The sequence below is a fragment of the Mixophyes fleayi genome, chromosome 9 (genome assembly GCF_038048845.1).
Source record: "Mixophyes fleayi isolate aMixFle1 chromosome 9, aMixFle1.hap1, whole genome shotgun sequence".
NCBI classification, from domain to species: domain Eukaryota; kingdom Metazoa; phylum Chordata; class Amphibia; order Anura; family Limnodynastidae; genus Mixophyes; species Mixophyes fleayi.
This window is the reverse complement of record NC_134410.1, coordinates 6,614,004-6,627,100: the sequence shown is the minus strand read 5'-3', so window position 1 is coordinate 6,627,100 and position 13,097 is coordinate 6,614,004. Positions and strand designations below refer to the sequence as shown.

General features: G+C 38.5%; 1 protein-coding gene across 3 annotated transcripts in view; it reads left to right on the top strand.

Annotated features, from left to right (window-relative positions):
• XPNPEP2 (X-prolyl aminopeptidase 2) overlaps positions 1-12,383 on the top strand; it is a 131,647-nt gene extending 119,264 nt beyond the window's left edge. For all 3 annotated transcript variants that reach the window (XM_075186243.1, XM_075186241.1, XM_075186242.1), the window contains exons 13-22: positions 2,025-2,134; positions 2,889-2,966; positions 3,271-3,342; positions 4,829-4,889; positions 5,520-5,589; positions 6,552-6,656; positions 6,935-6,994; positions 8,559-8,635; positions 10,371-10,469; positions 10,946-12,383. In XM_075186243.1, coding sequence (XP_075042344.1) covers positions 2,025-2,134; positions 2,889-2,966; positions 3,271-3,342; positions 4,829-4,889; positions 5,520-5,589; positions 6,552-6,656; positions 6,935-6,994; positions 8,559-8,635; positions 10,371-10,469; positions 10,946-11,146 — 933 coding nt within the window. In that variant the 3' untranslated portion in view covers positions 11,147-12,383. The remainder of the gene's footprint in view (positions 1-2,024; positions 2,135-2,888; positions 2,967-3,270; positions 3,343-4,828; positions 4,890-5,519; positions 5,590-6,551; positions 6,657-6,934; positions 6,995-8,558; positions 8,636-10,370; positions 10,470-10,945) is intronic.
• The last annotated feature ends 714 nt before the right edge of the window (positions 12,384-13,097 follow it).

Below are 13,097 nucleotides of genomic sequence, written 5' to 3'. Positions count from 1 at the left end.
ATCTGAAATAGTTATCGTCACATGGTGAAATGGAATATAAACTCAGAGTAAAAGTCCACTGACCCTAAAGAAGAGATTATATGAAAGAGCAGTGTGTGTGTGTGTGTGTGTATAATATATATATATATATATATATATAGCATGCTCTCACATGTAGGGCCCTCCCACCTTTAATTATGTAATTTTGTTGTTACTTTTGTCACTTTTGTGCTTATGGTATTTTGTAATTTTATTGTATGTTCTAACCCCCTATGTACGGCGCTGCAGAACCTTTGTATATACATAAATATTGCAACATTTGGCATTGTCAGTGTCTCTCTATATACTAGCCACACTCCTTGTTCACAGGGCATTACATAGCCATGCCGGTGTCGGCATAGGTTCCACCACCTTGCACAATTCTTTCCGACGTCTGAAGTAACAACCTCCGTTAAGCTTCTTCTTCCATTCTTATTTGCCAAATAAAGACGAAAAAACTATTTGAATGGTACAGGTCTGGAGACTATGATTGTAATTTTCTGTGGTCCCAGAGCTCCAGCCTTCTGTGCCTAATAAAGATGTTTTTTGAACTGGTTCATGGAATCGTTTCTAAAGTTCCAAAATATGCAATAATTTTTTTCATTTTAGATAGACTAAAAACCTGAGTTAAGTTCAAGCAGGGTAAATAGGTTATTAAATCTTAATTGGCTCTATTGAAGAATATTGTAAAAGTTATTTCTTTAGTGAACTTTGAACTCAGAATACAGTAGTAAAATTTGTTGTTTGCCTTTGTAAAAAGAAGTTAAAAATACTATAAAATTCAGCCATTTAATCTTGAACAGGAGCAATAGGCAACATTTTATTGTTTATTTCAATGTCTTTTAATGACAAACTTGGAACTCAAACTTCCGATTTGAGCCCTTAGACATAAACACACTGTAGTGAACGAACCAAAAACAAATTTTGATATTTTGAACGCTTCTTAGGACAACAGTTCCAGGTTGCTGAACCAAGCAGGATTCAAAATTTTCCGACCGACGTGTTATCTCAAACGATTGTACCAACGACTGAAGGTCCGATCAGTCGGATGATTCATCCACACACACTGACACGAATTACCTTCAGATCTGTGCTCTTCATCTGGTCCTTCATCTGGTCCTCTAGTCTTCAGAGAATGACAGCACAATATTCATTCATTCCTTATTGTCACTTTGTCACACTGATTAAAACCGCCTTGTTATAGCTATACACCTGTCCTAACGCATTTCGTTAGCTTCTGTGACTCTGAAACGAAACATTCTGTCTCAGAACGAACAAATGAATTATTCCTTCTACAGCACTCTCTACATTTATTCACCGGGACATTCATCACTAGCATCGGCTGAAAAGAGCCCGACTCTGTAAACCCTACGGAGATCATCAGCATGATGAGTGCATACACACTACATGATCGGTCGGTGATTGGTCAGAAAATATTAAACTGTACGACCAACCAAATGAATCGATGATCGGCACTTTAGGATGAGTTTAGATCATCCTGTCACTATACACACTCACATGATACCTGACCAAACAGTCGGATGTTGGCTGATTGGAGGTTTTTCGTGCAATCATCGGGCCAGTGTGTACCCAGCCTAACAAAGGGATGTGTCTTTATCTCTAACAATACATAAAGCAGCATCAATATGATGCGGGGGGGGGGGGGGGGGGGGGAGACCAAAACCCCTTGTTGCAAAGTTTCCTAATTAAACCACAAAAGAAGATAGATTACAGTCAGTTGAAAAGTTTTCAGATAGCAAGTTATAAAGAATATGCAATTTGGGGATTCCAAAATCAAGGGAGGGTGGATGCATAAAAGAAATCACATAACAAAAATATTTATATTGAAAGTAAATATCAATTCTCAGCTGAGCAATGTTTAAGAAATCTTCATGTGAATAAACAAACAAATACGCAAACCAGAGTCTTTGATGCTGTCATCTGTATAAATCATATCTCTAAACACACTTGTTTTACCCGGCAACACTGGTCCTTTTGTGTCCTAGATTCGGGACGCAGTGTCCGTAATTGAGTACCTGGTTTGGCTGGAAAAAACCGTCCCTACAAACACTGTGACTGAATACAGCGGGGCTGAATATGTTGACAAACTCCGAGGGTAAGTCTTCAATAACTAAATATTATTACAAAATGTAGTTCTGGCTGGAAATAAATAAATTAAGAACATTTCATTTGTCGGTGTTGTCTGTACAGAATTACATATATAATTTATAGTTGGGGAATCAACATCATCATCATCATCATCAACAACATTTATTTATAAAGCGCCAGCAAATTCTGTGGCGCTTTACAATTAGGAACAAACATTAATAAGACAATATTGGGTAATACATACAGAGAGATAAGAGAACCCTGCTCACAAGCTTACAATCTATGGGACAATGGGAGTTTGAAACACAAGAGCATGTGCTACATCATATTGCATATTGAACCAGCTAGAATGCAAAGGTAAAATTATTGAGTGGGCTGTGTGTGTAGCAATGTTGGTCAGAGGGTTGTTGTCTCGTGTTAGCTGTGTAGAGGGTGGTAATAGGGTAACATAGGGAGATTAAGATGGTGGTTGAGGAATATTATAAGCTTGTCTGAAGAGGTTGGTTTTCAGAGAATGCTTGAAGGTTTGAAGACTAGAGGAAAGTCTTACTGTGCGAGGGAGGGAATTACAGAATTACATATATAATTTACAGTAGGGAGTACATTATCCCATTTCTAACTTATAGTAGGTTATTCATTATCCCTTGTATTATTCATTATCTAATGTAAGATTAGTAGAGCAATGATAACACTCTTAGGCTCATCAGATAACCTGTATAAAACTGGGCAGGAACTGAAGAAACGTTTTTTCCTTATTTTAGGAAACAGGCGTATTTCAAAGGACCGAGTTTTGCTACAATTTCTGGCGGGGGTTTGAATGCGGCACTTCCACACTACAGGTACAGCCAGAAGTCTTCCAACATTTTCATAAAATGCATTATATATATTACTTTATATATTATTAGGTATGAGGACAGAACGGATTCATATTACTCCTGTATAAATGTATGTTACAGTTGTCACAGATATATGTATAAAGCAGTCTACTTGTCTTATCCTGAACAGCTGCTTCATTGGCTGTAACTATTATTTGTACACATTTCATATGAGAGAACAATCTTAGATTATGGTAGAAGAGCTTTCAGTGATTCAGCAAAACTGATCAGGTTCTGGTTTCAAAAAGCCCAACTTCTAATTTTACAGAGCAACGAATGAGACCAACCGAAAGCTGACAGTGAGTGAGATGTATCTGGTAGATTCTGGAGGCCAGTATTTGTGAGTAATTCCTTAATCTGTTATTTTTTTTACCAATGACTGAAGGTCCCGATCAGCAGCCGATTCCTGTGTACACACTATACACGTTTTACCGTCAGATCTGTGCTCTTCATCTGTCATAACCATCGGCTGAAAAGATGGTGACTCTGCACACTCCATAGAGATCTATGGACACTGCCGGTCGTGAGTGCGTGCACACTGCAGGATTAGAACGATATTGTTACATCGTTTATAGAGATTTTTAGTCCGGCTATAAAATCAAATCAAATGATACAATGCTTCGGAACAATAAAACGTGATCATGGGAGCGTACACACTAATGTGATTAGGTTGTTTATCATGTGATTGGCACGATAATTTGGTGGAAAACCTGTAGTGTGTACTCAGCTTTAGGGGGGAATTCAATTGGCCGCGTTCAAGTGCCGTGGCCTGCGCACTATTGCCGTTATTACGATAGTTTTAACACCGGCTTTTTTCCGCAGCTCAGAAAGACAGATTAAATTTACCGTAATAAGGGTAACAGCTTTAACGCAGCAGTACTTCAGGGGGAATTGAATTCCCCCCTTAGTGTTAGTATTCTGCAGCCGTTTATATATTGTTCTTATTGTACATCAAGATTCTATTCTAAGAAGTCAAACTTTCTACCCCAATCTAAGTTTGCAATGAAGTTTAGCCACAGATAAACGTCCTACAACTCCTATTGTCCTATATGCAGTGACAGATCAATGCTACCATATATAGTACTGAAGACTATCTAGCCCATCTTCACATAGCTCTTTAATGTTTCTTTCACTTCCGATTATTTGCTTAGCGCCAAATTGCCCAGCCAGCCACTCAGACCCTCGTTCACAATCATACTTTAAGTATTTACAATAAACAGACAATACAATATATTCCGAGTACACTGGAGTATTGAACCCAACTATTGCCCCAAGTAATTTTTTTTTAAGATCATACCGGCTCCGCTAAGTTGGGTGAACGTTTCTATCCCCCTTATAGCTAAATCCCTAAATGCCTTTACTGTAATCCACTACGGTCTGTGTACTGCAAATCCGTTGTTTGTTTTAGTGCTCGTGCCTGTTGGATTTCCATATTTGCGTTTCTTTAGTCAGAGACGTCATCTTGGGGTTCAACAACCCAAAACTCTAAAGCAGACGCAATTGCATAAAAATACCACTTTTGCTCCTCTCTAGTCCAATATAAATGACCCCACTGTATATGACATGTAAAGAGTTACAAGCCATATATTCCTGGAAATTATATTTAAATGTTAACACTTTAGCAATGGTTAGTGTTATTATAAGGATTTAAAAAAAGTCTGATTCTAGAAAATTTTCTTTAAATGTCTTCACAGATCCATTAATCCCAATTCCTAAAACCATATTGTTATTTATTCACTCATGTAGTTGCTGTGATATATTCATCCATTTATCATTATACAGAACCGTGATACAATATTTGCACAATGATTCTTGCTATTTTCCAGTGACGGAACGACAGACATCACGAGGACCGTTCACTGGGGGAAACCAACGGATTTTGAAAAGGTTAACTTGTCTTATTTATAAATATAGTATTTACCTGGACTGAAATTAACTAGTGTCATTGTGTTCATTAGAAGATGTGTTTTCTTGTCACATTTGTTTGTTGAAAAGACGTACAGTATATTGTAATATTTCTTCATTGTGTTTACATTTAATAGACATAAAAAAATGACATTTATTATGTGAATTTACAAATAAATATTGAGGCTATAGTAAATATTTATATTTTCTTTACATTTTTCTGGGTCAAGTATGTTGATGGGAACTACTGAAGTTTGGGCTGGCTAGTGGTTATGTTAGTAATTTTGAAGAATTGAAGAATTTCTGCTGTTGTCAATGCCCCTCCCATATGCATTTCAAAGTTCATGCAAATGACATTTGCACTATGGAAGGGTTGTCAATAGCTCCCTGGTTAAATCAAGGTGACCATGAATATAATACAGGAGACTTTAGGGATTCAGTGCGTTGAACAAACAATGCATCATAGTTAAGCAAGAGACAGGATTTCATTTTAATGTAGTAGTAAATTCCTAGATTATATTGTTCTTCCTGCTCATTATATTCCTGACTAAATGCACAGTTTAGAAACCATAACCTACAGACTGCACTTATTGATTTTATCTTATCACACAGGAGGCTTATACTCGGGTCCTGATGGGAAATATTGAGCTAAGCAGACTTGTGTTTCCTCCCCGCACATCTGGTATGTTCATTGTGTTATCGGTAATATTGTTTTTTATCTCTCAAGCTGTCTACATCCTAAGGATCATTTTGATCACAGAGTGCAAAAGCATAAATGTCCTATATCAAGGATCAGCTCTGATTAGTCAATTGCAAGTTACAAAATGACGAATGCAGAATGTTAATTTTTGTTAAGTAATGTATTTCTGCTTTGTAAATGGTAAAAATAAATATTAAATTAGCACCAACATGCTCATCGTTCTACTTTTCATATTTCTATTAATCACCATGTTCGGACCGTCCCTTTTGTTAAAAGATTGTTTTACTTCTCAAACACTTTGTTTCATATCTTTTTTTAAACAAGAGAGTGAGGGGACTCTGGGGCTGTCTCTATTGCCTGTGGAACTTTTCTGTTTGAATGTTTATATTGAATTGGGATTTCCGTAGACGTACAATTTGAAGATGCAAAATGTATCCCGATAAAAGTGGAGGATGAGATCCAATCTCTCCGACTCAGAAGTTTGTTGATTTTTTTTACAGAGACAAAAGGTTGTGTGCCATCCCAAAAACAGGGATGCCCCCATAAATGCTGCCCTTACCCCCTATAGTTCCACTTCTTTATCTGATTTGTATAACCTAATGAATAACTAACTCTTGCATGTGCACCAACCCTCTCTTATCTGGCCTTGTAGATTGTGGCATACCTGCAGATTACACCATCTTGGGGCTCAAAACATTGTACTTCCCTGTAAAATGGGGTGGATCTAAGTAGGCACATAATGTAACACAGCAAGGTCTGATCTCTGAGTTTGTACTTCAACATGTTCGGGAATTAGCATTACTGTGTGCATTAAAATATTGCTGCACTCATAACATTCTGCCCTTGAAAGTCTACGTTTTACAGCATAAATTAATAACCTCTCTAATCTGAACGTCAGGAATAAGAGGAAGTTGTGGATTTAACCAGAATGTTTTATCTGCCAGGGAGAAACGTAGAATCGATCGCCAGACAAGCCCTGTGGGAAGTAGGATTGAATTATGGGCACGGCACCGGGCATGGCATAGGGAACTTCTTTGCTGTCCACGAATGTAAGTCAATCAGTGGGAAAAGTAAAAGTTTTCATTTATTGAATTGGGCTTTTTTTTGTATCTTTGTGCCAAGCCTATTCAGGGCCTCTCCGGAGGACTTAATTTGGAATTTGTATTCTTAAAATCACAATTAAACTGTCTTAATATAATTTTTCTGTTCCTTATGTCTTGTACAGTTACAAATTAACTATGAAATTGAAATATTTCTAGAAAAAAGTTTTCTGCATACAAATATATTTACCAGTAAAATGTACAATATATATTTGTGAATATTTTAGGGCCAGTAGGGTTTCAGTCCAGCAACATCGGTTTGACCACAGGAATGTTTACGTCAATCGGTAAGTATATTTTCTACCATGTATAAAGTGACCATTTCAGTTCACACGTTGACAATATGTTGTGTTTAATTATTTTATGCATTGATTTCCCAGATTTATCATGAGAATCATAATGTAGACAGCTGAAAAACATTACATCAGTGGTCAGGGGTCTTCAACTAGTTAAATTCACCTTCCAATTTAAATGTAAGAATTCAACAACACCAACAAGTGAACCTTTAAAGCTTTCCATTAATATGCAAATGCCACAGGGTTGAAGCAATTTTCCTTTGTACTTCTGACTCTTTTTGTGCAGTAATTTAATCCAGAAATCCAGACCAGCATTTATAATGCTTCAGTTTTATTTTGGGAGGATTTGTTGTATCTTGGCGATCAATGCTTATTCAGAAACAAATGTGTTATTTGTGGGACTTGTAACCAATTTGACTTGATTTAAAAAAAAATAATAGGAATGTAAAACTGACATATCCATATACATCCTTTCTGTATTTTGTAATATAAAATGCAGGGATGAAATGTTAGGCAATTTAGAGGTAAGGGTGGAGCTTTGAAATCACAGAAGGAGCTCCCCGGCATAACCTAATTATAGTAAATGTCTAATTTCTGCATCGAACATACAAAAGAGATTGACACAAGCCAGACAGAGCTACAACCTTCACGCCGGGGAGGTCCCTATCCAGTACGTTATTAAAGTTTTTAAAGCATCTAAGTTGGCTTTTGTGATTACCTTTTAATTTCCCTCCTCAAAATTACAATGGACATTGTTACTTTACTTTTTAAACTATTATACTACTTGCTGAATCTGGCTCCCCTCTTTCCCTTACATGTCACTGGCATTAGGGATTGGCTGAAAGTAAAATAAGGAAGGAATTGGCGATAACTATTCTTCTGTAACACTGAATCGGAAAATGTGAACCTAGTGCAAGGGCTACATTACCGTGTTACAAGACAGGGAATCCGGTAGTATAAGTGGTCTGGTCAGACGCACTGGGTTGGGTCATGTACGATCGGCACTACTGGTCCTGGGAGATTGCTTGTCACCAAGTTGACCTATATGGGAGTCTGGGTGTATGCATTGAGTATAATATAACCCAGACAGGACCGGTGACCAGGGCTAGGGGTACCATTAGATGAACCTAGGCTGTTGCCTAGGGCGTGAATGGTTAGGGGGCCTAAAACACTGAATGAGTGATATATACGATGTCACAACCAAGCATCACAGAAGAGCAGAGGATACCCCAACTGCTGAGATAAGAAACATTGGAGGAGGGGGCACAATACACAAGGGAGGGGGTGGCATTTGTGAGGCGGGGGGTCAAGGCGCCCTCAGAGCTAGTACCGGCCCTCACCGGTGACAAGTCAAATAAACACTTTCCAATAGCTCCCTACCTGACACAGAGCCAAAAGAAATGGAGATAAAATGCCCTTCGTGTTGCACTAATATCAGGGGGTTCAAATAGAGATGGTAAATCTGTACCCACCTGTCGTAGAGAACACGTCACTATTTTCACACAACTTACTTAGCGTGTTGGACATTGACGGTGTCCTCTATGTTCATTTTTAGAACCGGGTTACTACCATGATGGATATTTTGGGATTCGAATTGAGGATATTGCCCTGGTGGTGGAAGCCAACACAAAGGTATTATTTCTCTTTTATTCTATTTATTTTACACACAACCTTTGTTGATAGTGTAGGATTTTGTGTGTGTGTAACTGGGGGGGGGGGAAGGGCTTAGGTAATATTAAAACACCAACAAATGACGATGAGCTTTATGCGAATGAAAATGATGTAACCCAAGTTCTGACGGCTACAGGAATGTTGTATGATGCTCTCATACTTCTCTATTATTACTTAGTTCCCTGATTTAAACTAAACTTTTACAAAAGGATGTAAGGACACAGTTATGTGTTGTTGTTGTTTTTGTTTGAGTCATAAATAATCTAGTATATAGTAAAAAAAAAAAAAAAAAATTTTAAATTAAAATTCTCCCATTTTCACACACTGACTTTTGGCTTATTGATTGTCTTTAAACTAACATTTGCAGAAGTGATTATTTATAACATTGATGTATTGCCATTTAAAGTGGTAACTGATTATGTTATTTTCACTTTGGGAATTTGGCTATAAGGTTTAATACATTTTGCTTATAGCGTCTTTGAACTTTTCGTCTAAACTCTGCGCACTGACAGCAGAACATAGGAAACACTTTCCTGTATTCACTGGTGAATTGTTCTCAGCATAGTTATTATTAGATCACATTGGAGGGGGGGGGGCTTTAGATATTCCTGGCACCAGCCTCAGATGGCGGATGGCCCAGGAGTGGCGTCTGCATAATCCGGGGTCCATCGGGAATGTGAACCCAGCACTGCGAGTGATATGTGGCAATACTTCTCTCTGAAATAGATGTCAGAGAGAAGTATATTATGTATATTAATGTATATTACAGGAGCAATATAGTTATCGTTCTATAGACAAATAAGCATCGTGGATTATACTATTGAAGTTACTAATGTATTGAGCAATACTTAACAAATGCCAGGTGATACATATAATATAGCATTTGAGATGTATTATATTATCCATCTTGTTCAGGGCAACGTGTTTTATTTCTTATGACTTGACACAGTGATTGTGATAACTAATAAACTCTCTCCCCTTCTCTCACTCCGTCTCTCTCTCTCCTTCTCTCTCTCTCTCACTCCTCCTCTCCCTCTCCCCCTCTCTCTCTCTCTCCCCTTCTCTTCCTCTCTCTCCCCTTCTCTCTCTCTCTCCTTCTCTCTCCCCTTCTCTCTCTCCGTCTCTCTCTCCCCTTCTCTCTCTCTCTCTCACTCCTCCTCTCCCTCTCCCCCTCTCTCTCTCTCTCTCCCTCTCCCCCTCTTTCTCTCCCTCTCTCTCCTCCTCTCCCTCTCCCCCTCTCTCTCTCTCTCCCCTTCTCTCCCTCTCTCTCCCCTTTTCTCTCTCTCTCCTTCTCTCTCCCCTTCTCTTTCTTATTTTCTCACCTTATCTTTCACTTTCTCTTATCTACCATGTTCTTTCTCACTCTTTCTCTCTCCTTATTGCTCTCTCTCTCCTTCTTTCTTCTTTTTTCTTCCCTTCTCTCTATCTCACTTATTCCTCTCTCTCTCTTTGTCTCTCTCTCTCTCTGTCCTCTCTCTCTGTCCCTCTCCCTCTCTCTGTCCTCTCTCTCTGTCCCTCTCCCTCTCTCTCTCTGTCCCTCTCCCTGTCCCTCTCCATCTCTCTCTCTCTCTCTCTCTCTCTCTCTCTCTCTCTCTGTATCTATCTCTCTCTCTGTATCTATCTCTCTCTCTCTCTCACTCTGTATTTCTCCTTCTCTCTCTCTCGCGCTCTCTCTCTCTCATTTGTTTGGTCACAGCACACTTTTGGAGGGGAGAAATATCTGACATTTGAGACTGTGACCTTAGTCCCATACGACAGAAATCTGATTGACACCAGTATTATGACAGAAGTACAGGTGAGTACATACTATCTTGTCACTTCTGAAGCCTTACATGTTGCATGTAGATAATAGAGACACACAGGTACAGTATGTTGACCTTAAATGTAACAGACAGCTAAATGTTGGAGAATGACTATTGCAGTAAGGCAGTATATCAGCAGGGGGCACTATAGAGCCGGAACTAAACTTATTCACATAATACTGTACAATCATTGATGACACACACTGAGCCAATGGTTTAAGAATCACAAAATAACAGAGGAGGAAATCTAGACACCCTTACACTACTGTGCACACGTTTAAAGAGCAATTAGAGCTGTACATCAAGTTCATTAATGATGTTAATTATCTTTGAAAATAAACTGAAATGTTGGATATATTATACGTTGCAATGGACTAATGCAAAGTGATGCAATTTACAACTTGTATTCATTAATTTTACTCAAGCCGGGACCAATATTTAATGAATCTTTTTGTCTGTACATCCGTAGATTAAGTTTGTAGACACCCTCTACGAGAAAATCAGACGAATTATGGGGCCTGAACTCCAGAAACAAAACCTTCAGGAGGAATATAATTGGTTGGAGAAGAACACTAAGCCGTTATCACACGGGACATTTATTACATCCTCGCTGGGTATACTGACAGTAACTGTTATACTCAATGTGTTCCTGCAGCAGACAGCAGTCTGACCAAGACCTCTGAGATAATGAAATCCTCACCACCAGTCCCACAACATGCAGATCGTTATTAATAACCTTCTGAACTTGATACATGTCTTGACGAAAAGAAAAAAAACAATTAAAGGACGAATAACTCATCGCAGCCTTATTACAGCTAAATCATATTGTTGTCAGTGTGGTCATTGTCTAATAGATCAAAAATTTTCAAAACTGTTTCTTGAACTATCTGCCTCATTACTGCGCTAATCGCTGACGGAATTTGGGGGTTTATGTGGTCCAATGCCAAACGCACCGCAGAACAGTGAATTCAACGTCGTCGCCTCAGATCTATTCAAAGACTAAAAATTCAGACGGCGCAATCCCAGGGTTGGTGCAGCAAAGCGGAATCCAAAGATTGTATCGGGAAACTTGTGCAAAATGACATGTTCTGCCGTGAATTACGATTTGTAACAACTTCACTTTAAAAGGAAAGAAGATATTAATAAGAGTTTGGCAAAAAAAACTGTAGTCGCAGCATAATTTAGAATTCTAAATCCAGGTCTATAGGATTTTAACCATTTTTACTAGAGATGCTCACTGACCCCCATGAACTGGTTTTGGTTTTGGTTTTGGATCTGAATTATCTTCATGTTTTGGTTTTGGCAAAACGCCCTCGTGTATTTTGGTTTTGGTTTTGGATTTTTTAGGAAAAATCCTAAAATATGCAAAATTCACATAATGTTGCTCTTTTTTTGTTCCTACATTACTATTAACCTCAATAACACTCATTTCAAGTCATTTGCAGTCAATTTTGACCACCTCACAGGTCACAATATTATTTTCATACACTTTCGGACAAATACTGCAGCGACCTGGCTGGATGGTAAGCGACAGAGCAATGACACAAACACACGGCAGTTCCTAGCACATCTAGGACACATTGGCACACAGCAGTGGCAGAAAAGAAAAATAGGGGTCTGCCCTCCCTCCCACCCCTCGCTATGTTGGATCTTAAAAAGTAATTCAAAACTTGCGAGATCCGAGATCCGAAGACGTCACAATGACGTTTTGCCTCGATTTCAATTCCAAGGGCGCGCGACTGTACCGGCCCGTTCGGCTCATTACCTGGATCCCCTAAGTTCGGGTGTGTTCAGTTGTCGAGGAACCGAGCCTGAGCATCTCTAATTTTTACCAAACTCTCATTAATACCTTATTTCCGTTCAAGACATTAAACAATAACCACATTAAAATAAATAGTTGGCTGTAATCAATCTGTTAGTAGTATTTCACCTTTGTAACAGACGTCCCTTTAAATTCAGTATGTACAGTCTTTACATTGTAACATTTATTTTATATGACTTTAGTTGACCAAAGTCCTTAATGGTCTTTCTCTAGAAATGACTCTGGAGTTTGTCAGCTTTGATCAATCGCAAATCAATGAAGATATTGCTGTTAACTAAATGAAAAGCGCTTCTGCTAGGAGTCATAGCTTTTGCGCTCGTTAACGCGCAGGTATAAATACTCGCTGATGATGATGACTTGGCCTATGCTGATGCACAGTCAGATACGTCTGGAGATATGTACGCCTCTGCATGGGGGAAATGCAATATTTATTTATTCATGCAATGTTTTTGTCAAATAACTTACAACTGTTTTACCAACGACTGTGCTGGAATCAACTTGAAACTTTCCGGCTACAAATGCTTATGAGAGATGTCTAAAACTAGGAGGTAAATGTATCAAGGTGAGAGTATTCCTGCGGGTTTAAAAAGTGGAGATGTTGTCAATAGCAACTAATCAGATTCTAGGGCCTGATTCATTAAGGATCTTAACTTGAGAAACTTCTTATTTCAGTCTCCTGGACAAAACCATGTTAAAATGCAAGGGGTGCAAATTAGTATTCTGTTTTGCACATAAGTTAAATACTGCCTGTTTTTTCATGTAGCACACAAATACTTGATAGCTTATTTGTACACTGAAA